The sequence below is a fragment of the Cyprinus carpio genome, chromosome B6, assembly GCF_018340385.1.
Source record: "Cyprinus carpio isolate SPL01 chromosome B6, ASM1834038v1, whole genome shotgun sequence".
Lineage (NCBI taxonomy): Eukaryota > Metazoa > Chordata > Actinopteri > Cypriniformes > Cyprinidae > Cyprinus > Cyprinus carpio.
In genome coordinates this window covers 27,775,813-27,788,550 of record NC_056602.1, presented here as the reverse complement: position 1 = coordinate 27,788,550, position 12,738 = coordinate 27,775,813, and the positions used below count along the sequence as shown (strand labels likewise).

At 35.0% G+C, this 12,738-nt stretch overlaps 2 protein-coding genes across 2 annotated transcripts; one reads left to right on the top strand and one right to left on the bottom strand.

Moving 5' to 3' along the window:
* Nucleotides 1–4,400: 4,400 nt before the first annotated feature.
* LOC109073747 (adenosine receptor A3-like) lies at nucleotides 4,401–5,508 on the bottom strand. Its single transcript, XM_042725196.1, has one exon. The coding sequence runs from the start codon at nucleotides 5,078–5,080 to the stop codon at nucleotides 4,496–4,498; it is 585 nt and encodes a 194-aa protein (XP_042581130.1). The 5' UTR covers nucleotides 5,081–5,508; the 3' UTR covers nucleotides 4,401–4,495.
* A 3,545-nt stretch (nucleotides 5,509–9,053) lies between these two features.
* Nucleotides 9,054–11,565, top strand: LOC109091728 (adenosine receptor A3-like). Its single transcript, XM_042726597.1, has 2 exons — nucleotides 9,054–9,521; nucleotides 10,392–11,565. The coding sequence occupies exons 1-2, from the start codon at nucleotides 9,061–9,063 to the stop codon at nucleotides 11,059–11,061; spliced, it is 1,131 nt and encodes a 376-aa protein (XP_042582531.1). The 5' UTR covers nucleotides 9,054–9,060; the 3' UTR covers nucleotides 11,062–11,565.
* The last annotated feature ends 1,173 nt before the right edge of the window (nucleotides 11,566–12,738 follow it).

Below are 12,738 nucleotides of genomic sequence, written 5' to 3'. Positions count from 1 at the left end.
AAAAATGAAACTTCTGTCATCATTCCAAACCTATATGTAATGATCAGTCCACTGAAGGCGAGTGTAGTGAGAACCCAAGTGCAGTTAATTTACGGAGTGATCCAAAACATCCAAACAAGAAACAAAGACTTGACTAGGCATGAGACTTGACTCACCGACAGCAGGTTACAACATTAACCCTTGTGCATTGTTCAAATTCACTACCCTTTCGTTATGTTCGGGATGAAAACATCCACTCAATTAAACTGCTGTAAAAATGTATCAGATAAATATTTTTTTCTGCATAAATCTATTAATCAACCTCAGTCCTGATCAAAACTACCAAATGTTTTTTAAAAAATCCAAGATTTTAACTCTTTGATTGCCAAGTTCATAAATGATGTCACTGATTTGGGGGGAAAAACAAACAAAATTACTTATTTTCAATATAAAAGTAATTGTGGCTGGATTTTTTTTTTTTACTTTTTATCACATTCTTGGGCATGTCAAAGATTAGTAACAACATTGGCTTTGATGCATTTTTAGTTTTTGTGTAGCATTAGATTTTATTTTTTTCTCCCTCATTTATTGTTCGTGGCTGTTTTTGCCCCAGTGACTTCCATTATAACTAGATTTTTTGATTGCAAAGCCATGACACCATAAAATCATGCATTCTTGATGGTTGGAGGTTTTCCCTGTTGGGAAGAGGTAAAATTTGTTATTTTTACAGTTGATCACTAGGTGGGACCATTAACCCTTTAGATAGGCCTGTGCAAAAAAGGCTTAGTTTCTGGCTTGTATATGGAGTTATATGGATTATAACAGCAAATTATAGTGCTTGTGTGTGTGTGGGATTCTTGATTGTTGGTGGTTTTCCCTGTTGGGAAGAGGTAAAATTTGTTATTTTTACAGTTGATCACTAGGTGGGACCATTAACCCTTTAATGAAACCCTTTAATGAAACATTAAAATTATCATCTTTGATTTATATATATATATATATATATATATATATATATATATATATATGTATGAAAAGTTCAGATGCAAAACCCTCTAAAAGCGATCTGAAAATTTCCTTAAAAATTAGCATTTTTATTCGGCTGCTGTGTTTATGTTCAGTAAATTCACTTTAATGTCATTGAATAGTTTCTTCTCATTGCCATTAAAGTGAAATAACTTAAACATGGGAGCTTGATAAAAATGCTAATTTCAGAAGAAAATTTCAGATGGCTTTTAGAGGGTTTTGCATCTGAACTCTTCATATATACTGACCCTCTAACAGTCTAATAGCACTCTCTATTCTATTTCTATTGTTTTCTTTTTATTTATTTATAAAAAAAAATTACCACATTACACTAACTGGGACTTGTAACAGCACTTACATATCATTTTCTTTTGTTCTCTTTGTTAAGTCGCTTTGGTTAAAAGAGGCTGCTAAATTATTAAAGGGTGACTCTTTCAGTGACTTATTCTAAAAAGAATACAAACCAAACCAATTGTGAAACAAAATAACATATATTAATAACATAATCTCATATATGTACTTCATAATGAAGCTTTTTTATTATTGTATTAAACAACTTGTTTTGTACAAACCCGATTCCAAAAAAAGTTGGGACACTGTAAAAATTGTAAATAAAAACAGAATGCAATGATGTGGAAGTTTCAAATTTCAATATTTTATTCAGAATACAACATAGATGACATATCAAATGTTTAAACTGAGAAAATGTATCATTTTAAGGGAAAAATAAGTTGATTTTAAATTTCATGGCATCAACACATCTCAAAAAAGTTGGGACAAGGCCATATTTACCACTGTGTGGCATCCCCTCTTCTTTTTATAATGGTCTGCAAACGTCTGGGGACTGAGGAGACAAGTTGCTCAAGTTTAGGATTAGGAATGTTGTCCCATTCTTGTCTAATACAGGCTTCTAGTTGCTCAACTGTCTTAGGTCTTCTTTGTCACATATTCCTCTTTATGATGCGCCAAATGTTTTCTATGGGGTGAAAGATCTGGACTGCAGGCTGGCCATTTCAGTACCCGGATCCTCCTTCTACGCAGCCATGATGTTGTAATTGATGCAGTATGTGGTCTGGCATTGTCATGTTGGAAAAATGCAAGGTCTTCCCTGAAAGAGACGACGTCTGGATGGGAGCATATGTTGTTCTAGAACTTGGATATACCTTTCAGCATTGATGGGGCCTTTCCAGATGTGTAAGCTGCCCATGCCACACGCACTCATGCAACCCCATACAATCAGAGATGCAGGCTTCTGAACTGAGCGCTGATAACAACTTGGGTTGACCTTGTCCTCTTTAGTCCGGATGACATGGTGTCCCAGTTTTCCAAAAATTCAGCATCGCGTTAGTTCAGTCAGGCCACGTTATTCACGCTTGCATCAGCCCACAGTCAGCTGTTCCTGGCATGTACCAATCCAGTCTTGACACCTATCACATGCGGTCTATTTAAATTCCCATTCTTCAGCGTCTCTTCCGTCACATCGCTGCTTGCAAATAACTCCCTCCTCCAACCCCAACTCCACCAGCTGAACCTGTAATCCAATCTAACTTTATTATTTCTTTACAGTCTCTTCATTGGAAGCAGTGTCTATCACATTTCATTTACAACTCATGTAATTGTAAATTGTAATTATGTATGCATATAATGGTTCTGTTCTGTACCCCAGGGGGGTTTATCTTGCTGCCCTCCCCGCTCTGTCCAAGCATGGCTGCATGGACAGGCATGTGGAGTGTTGCCCAGAACATAACTATACCGCCAACACTAACTGTATGCAATATAATTGTCATAAATATACTTGATGGAAGTGGTCCTGATTGAAAGAACTTTAAATTTTGATTCGTCTGACCACAGAACAGTTTTCCACTTTGCCACAGTCCATTTTAAATGAGCCTTGGCCCAGAGAAAACGCCTGCGCTTCTGGATCATGTTTAGATATGGCTTCTTTTTTGACCTATAGAGTTTTAGCCGGCACAGCGAATGGCACGGTGGATTGTGTTCACCGACAATGTTTTCTGGAAGTATTCCTGAGACCATGTTGTGATTTCCATTACAGTAGCATTCCTGTATGTGATGCAGTGCTGTCTAAGGGCCCGAAGATCACGGGCATCCAGTATGGTTTTCCGCCCTTGACCCTAACGCACAGAGATTGTTCCAAATTCTCTGAATCTTTGGATGATATCATGCACTGTAGATGATGATAACTTCAAACTCTTTGCAATTTTTCTCTGAGAAACTCCTTTCTGATATTGCTCCACTATTTTTTGCCACAGTATTGGGGGAATTGGTGATCCTCTGCCCATCTTGACTTCTGAGAGACACTGCCACTCTGAGAGGCTCTTTTTATACCCAATCATGTTGCCAATTGACCTAATAAGTTGCAAATTGGTCCTCCAGCTGTTCCTTATATGTACATTTAACTTTTCCGGCCTCTTATTGCTACCTGTCCCAACTTTTTTGGAATGTGTAGCTCTCATGAAATACAAAATAAGCTGATATTTGGCATGACATTTCAAAATGATATAACTGAAAAAAATGAAATAACATTTGATATGTTATCTATATTATATTGTGAATAAAATATAAGTTTATGAAATTTGTAAATTATTCCATTCCTTTTTTTACTCACAATTTGTACAGTTTCCCAACTTTTTTGGAATCGGGTTTGTACATCACTGCAGGCTAATATTTGTAATATTGTACAGACATATTATTGTGCACTGAACTACACATACATGTGCACTTTTATCCACATTCAGCCAGAGACTTCATACAGTTACTCTGTTAACTACCAAAGACTATAGATATATACTTGAAAGGGACTTTGTTAACTAGTTACTCTCAGACTTTGACTGTGGTGTTTTCAGGGCCCTACTGGCAAACAAATGTAACTGCAACCTGAAGTAAGATTAGAAAGGTATAATTTTGAAAAAAGTGATTATATATGTGTGTGTATATACATATATATATATATATATGTATTAGTGCTGTCAACCGATTAATCGCATCCAAAATAAAAGTTTTTGTTTATGTAATATATGTGTGTGTACTGTGTATATTTATGTATATATAAATACACACACATCATTTTTATTTTAAAAGTATTTATGTATAAAATATTTATGTATTTACATGTGTTATTTATATAATTTATATTATATATAAATATATTTAATATACAAACATTTTTCTTAAATATATACATGTGTGTGTTTATATATACATAATAAATATACACAGTACACACACATATTACATAAAAACTTTTATTTTGGATGCAATTAATCGGTTGACAGCACTAATACACACACACACACATATATACAGTATATATACACATACATACTGTGTGTGTGTATATATATATATATATAGGTGTGTGTGTGTGTGTGTGTGTGTGTGTGTGTGTGTGTGTGTGTCTCTTTAGTCTGTATTTATTGTACTGTGGAGTCATGTCATTGGCTCCCCCTGTGGACTGTGGTTTCACATGAACTCATCCATCATGACTGTCAGTGGTATTACTAGCAGGAGTCCTGCTACTGTTTGTATCTGCCTGCTGCTGTTGACCAATCACCCTCCTCCAAATCTTCCCGTACTCCCGCTTTATCTTAGGGATTTTGAAGGCGTACACTACAGGGTTTACCATCGAGTTGGCATGAGAGAGGAGAATGCCAAAGTACAAAGCAATGGGAGGTACATGTATACTCTGGTTATAGTATGTGATGGATTGTATCATGTGTAACGGCAGCCAGCAAACAATAAAAAGAGCCAAGACTAAAACCAGAGAGGTAGCCAGTTGGTGCTCCTTTTGTTTATATGTACTGGTTTCAGCTGACATAACTGCTCTTCCACTTCTAATTTTTAAAAAGATGTAGCAGTACAAAGCAATCATGACTGCCAACGGAGGAAGAAAACAGCCCTCAAAGATAAAGTGGATCAGGTATATAATGGGAATGACAGCAGTGAACTGACAGTCTATGGAGGTGGAGTTGTAACGTGTCAGTGTGTCATGGTTGTACCATCCAAACATGGGTAAGAAGCCCAGTAAAGATGCCAGTATCCAGCGGCGAGGAACCATGAGCGCTTCAGGGCTCAGCCACCGCCAGAGACACGATCAAGCAGAAAGTGGGTTTGTTCAGGGCTCCACTTTTCCACATGGCCCAGATCACCAACATATTGCCCAGACAGCATCCCACTGCAATGAGCACTTAAAGAGAGATGTAAAAGAATCCTCCACCTGATACCATTGTGCTTACAGGACTGGAAGCCTCTGTGTGAATACTAGAGTGCAAGTTGCTGTATCAGGTAGAGAGGAAATACGCTATTTTTCAACCTACCAAGAAAACAAAAAAAAAAGCCTTCACACTTTCAGATCTCTTCCGGAGGAGGATCATTTAGTGGTTTTAGAATGTGAGTTACACAAACATATGAAGCATAACACTCATAATATACTGTACACACAGAACACTAACATGCAAGCTCGTCAAACAACTTCAGATTAACCACAACTAACAGCTGATGACACTATACGGTCTGATTAAAAGTGACTCAAAAATGAAACTTCTGTCATCATTCCAAACCTATGTGTGTAATGATCAGTCCACCGAAGGCGAGCGTAGTGAGAACTCAAGTGCAGTTTATTTACAGAGTGATCCAAAACATCCAAACAAGAAACGAAGACTTGACAAGGCATGAACAGACTAGAGTCACCGACAGCAGGTTACAACATTAATACACGACAAGTCTCAATGACAAAAACATGGCTACTTATAACAGACAAAGATGGACACATGACAAGAACAAACCAATGGGGAGCAAGGCACATGACTAAAACAACCAATGAGTAAACAAAACTGATAATCCCATGACAAGACAATAAACCAATCAGAACATGACACAAAGAACAAGAGAACCAATAGCAAGACGACAAGAGGGCAAGGGAAGCACGATAGCATGAAACATCACAAATCAAACTACAAAATAAAAGACATGAAAACAAGAACGTGAAACAAAACCCCAAAACAGAGATTACAATATGATTGTCTTTCAGGATCTTCATATAAAAAAGTTAATGGGGTCCAATATTTTTTTATTATTATTATTATTATGTATTTTTTATTTCATTGATAAAATCAGTTGTAATGTCAATAGTCTTAAGTAATTAGGCCTAAATAATAATACCGGCAGAAAAACCGTAAAAGAACAAGGGTTTGTTTGAGAATACATTTTTTTTCTTTTAAATTTCAAAATAGGCATACGATTAAGAGTGAAGAGTGTTCCAAAGTGTTTATATATCATGCCACATTCAGTTATGAATTAGCCTACATGAATCACATAGATGATTCATTCTATATTTTTAATTCAAAATTATCAAATTTGGGAAATAAGTAGAGTAGGCTAGTTTGCATATAACAGGATATTACTGTTGGTCTTTCTAACAATTGTATCGAAAAACATATATTTAATATTAAATATTTAGCTACTCATTTTACCTCACACTAGAGCCCTGTGCTTGATTTGTTTTCTTAATCCGACTCCCACTGAATTTTTGACCACAACCGCCCACTCCCGCAAAAATTCTAATACAGTATATTTTTTGCAACACCAAGATGCACGGTATTGAAATCACTTTTAAATAAGTGGTCAGTGTTCACTTTCACTTTTGATTTCATGATCACACACACTCTGTGTAAAGGGAGCACATCTTACGAGATCAGACATGTCAAAGAGCTCAGGATCTGTTTAGCAGCAAATCCTCCAGCATGGTCTTATCAAATCTGACTCAGGCAGCTCGTGTTGGATGCAGGGTTGCCAATTCCACTTTTTTCCATGGAAATTGGCTATTTTTAAACTATTGCCGTGGATTGATTTTCCACTGTGGGTTAAGAGTGAAACACTGCGTAAATACTGGTAGCCAATTGAAATATTTTTCTTGACCACCCACCCCTGCCTGCTCCCAATCCCAATCCACTGTGTTTCAGTTCACTTTTATGCCCTTTACTCACCAACTTCCCTCCATCTTGTTTACTTGGATGCAAATCATTGATTATGTTGCATAAGTGCCCACAATTGCCGCTGCTTTGCAATGTCCTATTTATTAGTTATTTGGGGTTGGGATAAATTAAATGCGATCTGCGATGATGTCATGATCGTGTTGTGTCGTGGTCTATGGAGCTAACTGAAGTGTGAATATTAGGTCAAAATCGAGGGGGTGAGAATCTGTCCATATAAACTCCCATCATCCACTTCATGAAGTGGAACGCAGTTCAAAATGTCAGCGGGGATTCTCCCGAGGGGAAGTGCTTAGGGAAGTTTGCAAGTGTGTGTCTAAAAGTGGAATACAACCCGTGAATGCTAAAGCCTTGCCCCCACATTCTTTGATTTGATTGGCCATCTCAGTCATTTTGACATGGAGAAGTGCTAAATGTAACTTTGACATTTAATTAGAGGTTCGTTCAGTGAAAGTTTTTCAGTCATTATAAGTGGAAACTGTTATAGAGAAGTATGAGTTCAAATGAAACTTTCTTAATACTATTTTTGTTCTAGGGTGAATTGCAAATGTTGCATTACTGCTAACAAGAAGGCTTGACAATCATGAAACAACCACCCTAAAATAAATAAATAAAATAAAATAAAATGAACTTACGATTGACATAAATGATGAGTTAGAGGAGATATACCAATACTAACACTTGTTTTTCAAATCATTGCCAGCATGGCCAGGGTGACATCAGTTGAAAGGAACATTTGTTTCAGAGGCAAAGATATCATCACATTTTGATAACAGTTTTTTTCTTCACATTCATTGATTAATCATGTACAATAAATATAAATATATATAAATGCAATTTTGATTACTTTATATCTTGCTTGAGAACACAATAATGATTGTAGTTGACTGATCAAATGATCAAACCAGCAGCTTCCTGCTTAACCAGCCACGAGCTTAGCCACAATTTTATGGCACACCACTATAGGGGTATTGCTGTAGGTGTATTGCTTTATGTGCCAACAGAGAAATTAAAGCAAATTATATTTATAAATATAGATCAAACAGCAAAGCTTGGCGCTAGCAATGCTATGGCAATGCTATCATAAGTAGGGGAAGTCGTGATGGGGAAGTCGTGGCCTAATGGTTAGAGAGCTTGACTCCTAACCCTAAGGTTGTAGGTTTGAGTCTCGGGCCGGCAATACCACGACTGAGGTGCCCTTGGCCTTGAGCTCCCCGGGCGCTGCAGCATAAATGGCTGCCCACTGCTCCAGGTGTGTGTTCACTGTGTGTGTGTTCACTGCTGTGTGTGTGCACTATGGATGGGTTAAATGCAGAGCACGAATTCTGAGTATGGGTCACTATACTTGGCTGTATGTCACATCATGGATTTGATTTTCAAGGAATGAATTGATAAAGTCCTTGAATGCAATGTAAATCGCTTTGGATAAAACAATCTGCCAAAAATGTAAATGTAAATAGTGGCCAAATGAATGACCTAAAAACTGCATTATCACATACTGTTCAAATGTTTGGGGTTGGTCAAATTTTTGAACGGAATCTCTTATATAAATGCAAGGCTGAATTTATTTGATCAAAAAATAGTACAAAGATTAATATTGTAAAATATTATCATTTAAAAGTAACTATTTGAATGCATTTAAAAATAAAAACATTAACATTTCTAAAATATGTTTACGTCTGAAATAGAAACAAGCATTTCTTATTATCAATGTTGAAAACAGTTGTGCTACTTTATATTTTTGTAGAAACTGTGATTATATATATATTTTCAGGATTCTTAGATAAATAAAAAAAAGTTCAAAAGAACAAGTTATTTGAAAAAAATCTTTCCTAACATTATAAATGTCTTTACTGACACTTTTGATTAATGTGTGTTGTTGCTGAAAAAAAGTTTAAATCTTTCTTCTGAATGGTAGTATATCTTCTTAATTCTTAAATATAATTCAAAATATTTTGAAAGTTTATTTTTAAACTTTTTTTTTCTTCAAATTTCTAAAACATTCTCTTTATTTATTTTCAAATTTAGAAAAAGCCATGGCAAAGTAATGATCTTGCAAAAAAAAAATGATTTGCTTATGTGTGAGCGTGTTTGGTTCTGCATGTGTCGAGACAACTTCCTATTTAAACCACTGCTTAAAGCAAGTTCCTGTAGAGTTCCTGTGCTTATTCTCGTCATGGCTGATGGTGAGAAGGTGATCTATACTTCCCTGGAGGTGCTGATCGCTGTAGGATGCTGCCTGGGAAACATTCTGGTCATCTGGGCAGTGTGGTCATGCCGTGCCTTGAGTCAGACCACATTCTGCTTCGTTGTGTCTCTGGCGGTGGCTGATCTCCTGGTGGGAGCAGTGGCTGTTCCTCTTGCAGTGGTGGTTGATAGAAGCTTGGAGACTAGTTTTTACTCCTGCCTCTTCATCAGCTGTGTGGTCATTGTGTTGACCCAGGCCTCCGTTCACTCCCTGCTGGCCATCGCTGTGGACCGATACCTGCGTGTTTATAACCCTCTCAGGTCTGAACATTTAATAGTCAAGCTTTTTTTGCAATGCATATTTGAAGACTTGTGTGGGGCCAAGTTGATCAAGATTGCTGACAAGGAGGAAAGCAAATGTTTGCAGATCTTAGAGATGATTATGACACAGAGTAACATGCAACTTGAAACAAAACCCTTGTTTAGGTCACCATGAAATCTAAATGCATTAAGAATGTATTTATCTCACAGAAATGTTTTCATAATCTTCAATCAAACTATAATAACTTGCACTGCCTCTGAAAATGAAACTTTACTTTTTAATATGATCTTTAAGTATTGAAATGCCCACTTTTTATGATGCCATTGATTCCAAGGGATTGGAATCTGTAATTTTTTTTTTTTAATTTAATGCTAAATGTTTAAGAAATTATTCATTTTTAAACTAAATAAATACTTTTATTCAGCAAAGGATGCATTGAATTGATCAAAAGTGAAAGTAAAGACAGTTACAGTGTTAAAAAAGATTTCTATTTCAAATAAATCAAGTTCTTTTCAACCTTCCATTCATCAAAGAATCCTGAAAACAAGAATGTATCATAATTTCTACAAAAATATGAAGCAGCACAAATGATTTCAGCTCAAAATTCACCTTTGATCAAGCAATCGATTACATTTGGCAATATATCACAATAGACAACAGTTATTTAAGATTGTAATAATATTTCACAATATTAGCCTTCTGTTTTAAATGTACTTCAGATTAATTAAATGCAGCCTTGGTGAGCAGAAGAGACTTTTAACGACGTTAGAAACACCTTACCAAACCCCAAACTTTTAAAATGTAATAATAATAATTTTATATTATTTTTATAATATTTATATTGTATTAATAAAATGTTTAATTTTCAGGTACAGAGGAGCAGTCAAAAAGAAGCACTTGTGGGCCGCAGTCACTGTATGTTGGGTCTCTGCTTTTATACTAGGTCTCATCCCCATGTTCGGATGGCACGCAAAAGACACCAAAACAACTGAAAACACCACTATTAAGTGTAATTTCATCAACGTTATAGACATGTCCTACATGGTCAACTTCAACTTCCTCGCTTGCATCCTTATACCCACCATCATCATGATGATCCTGTACATGTTACTCTTCAATATGATATCCAAACAACTGAGAAAAGGAGTCGGGCGCCCCGTGGAGTCCAGTTCGTTTTACTGTAAGGAGCGGAAATTGGCCAATTCTCTGGCTTTGGTTCTGGTTCTGTTTGTCATTTGTTGGCTCCCGTTGCACATAATGAACACGCTGAACTACTACACAAGTGTAAAAGTGCACGATGTCGCCCTTTACATCGGCATCCTCCTCTCTCACGCTAACTCCGCCGTTAACCCCATAGTGTACGCATTTAAGGTCCCTAAGATTAAGATGGCATATAAAAGCATCTTGACGAAGCTGACAAGCTCGGAGCAGAACGGAGATCAGATTTTGGATAACTTCAGCAGCAACTCGAACAGCACACCCAGATACAGCATGAAAGTAAAACCACAAGTCGTTCTGATAGCAGCTCAGAATGGTTAACATTAGTCTGCCATCACGTAAAATAAGTACAATAAGTAAGCCAGGCTGGAAGTCAAAAGTTCAAAAAATTATCCAGCAGTGGATTTCTATATGCCTAGTTTCTAAACTAGAATATTTGTCTGAGTTTTAACATCGAAAATACACTGTAATTCTAGTGTTGTCATATTTGTACTAAACAAAAGATTGTAAAATTGCACTGAGATACCTAAAAACAAAGACCAACTGTAGAATGAAGAGGCTGAACTGTTTTTCATAAATTTATTTATGGTATGGTATATATGTATAGAATTTATTACTAAAATATCTGTAGGATATACATTTTTATACATTTATTTGTTTTGTGTTTCTTAACTTTTTATTCTTAACTTGCCCCACTATAGTCAATATGTGTTTCAATGAACAGTGTGTGTGTGTGTGTGTGTGTATATATATATCTGTATATGTTTTTTACTTTTTTTTATCTCACCAACAGTCTTGGCAATGAATAATGTAAATAAACTACTGCTAAAGTCTGGTGTCAGCAAGACTATTTTTTTGAAAGAAACAAATTAATACTTTAATTCAGCAAGGATGTATTAAATTGAAGTGACAGTAAATGCATTTAATGTTACAAAAAAATTCTATTTTGGATACATTTTGAACTTTCTATTAATCAAAGAATCCTCAAAATAAAACTGCATCACCATTTCCACAAAAATATTCAGCAGCACAACTGTTTTTAACATTGATAATAATCAGAATTATTTCTTGATCAACAAATCAGCATATCAGAATGATTTCTAAAGGATCATTTGACTGAAGACTGGAGTAATGATTCTAAAAATAAATTCATTAAAAATAAATTTAAATAGACAACAGTTCAATTAAATTGTAATAATATTTCACAATATGTAATCAAATAAATGCAGCCTTGCATAAAAAAGACTTCTTTCAAAAAACAAAAAAAAATTGAATGGTATACATATATAATATAATTAATATAATATATATATATATATATATATATATATATATATATATATATATATATATATATATATATATATATATATATATATATATATATATATATATACTTTGTGAAATAGTTTAATTTGTTATGTCTCGTGCTATCATTAAAATCCATCAAAACTCTGCTCTCAAACAACATTGTTAACGAGCATTAAAAAATATTTTATTTCATATCATGGTGATGAAAGAGGAAGAGAAACTGGCACAGTCATTCTAAGCCTTTTTTTTTTTGAGTCATAATGTGCAGCATGTCAGACCTTCCACATCCTTCCAACTTCATAAATTTCACAGTTAAAGGAACAGCCACACAATAATGGAAATTCTGCAAAGTCATTTACTCACCCTCATGTTGTTTCAAACATGTAAGAATTTCTTTCTTCTGTGAAAGATGAGGTTTAGGAGTATGTCCATGCAGAGTGCTCATTTTAAGCTCTATAAAAAAAATAAAAAAAAAATTACCAAGTCTGTGACATTGTTTTATATATATATATATATATATATATATATATATATATATATATATATATATATATATATATATATATGTATGTGTATATATATATATATATATGTATGTATGTGTGTGTGTGTGTGTGTGTGTGGTGTGTGTGTGTGTGAATGAAATATATAATATATATATATATATATATATGTAGATATATAAAT

What these genes read in the sequence shown, in the direction of transcription:
- LOC109091728 (XM_042726597.1), top strand. Translation starts at nt 9,061, where the DNA reads ATGATCTTGCAAAAAAAAAATGATTTGCTTATGTGTGAGCGTGTTTGG. An exon ending in CGTGTTTATAACCCTCTCAG is followed by an intron (nt 9,522 to 10,391) that starts GTCTGAACATTT and finishes TTTAATTTTCAG; the next exon opens with GTACAGAGGAGCAGTCAAAA.
- LOC109073747 (XM_042725196.1), bottom strand. Translation starts at nt 5,080, where the DNA reads ATGGTTCCTCGCCGCTGGATACTGGCATCTTTACTGGGCTTCTTACCC.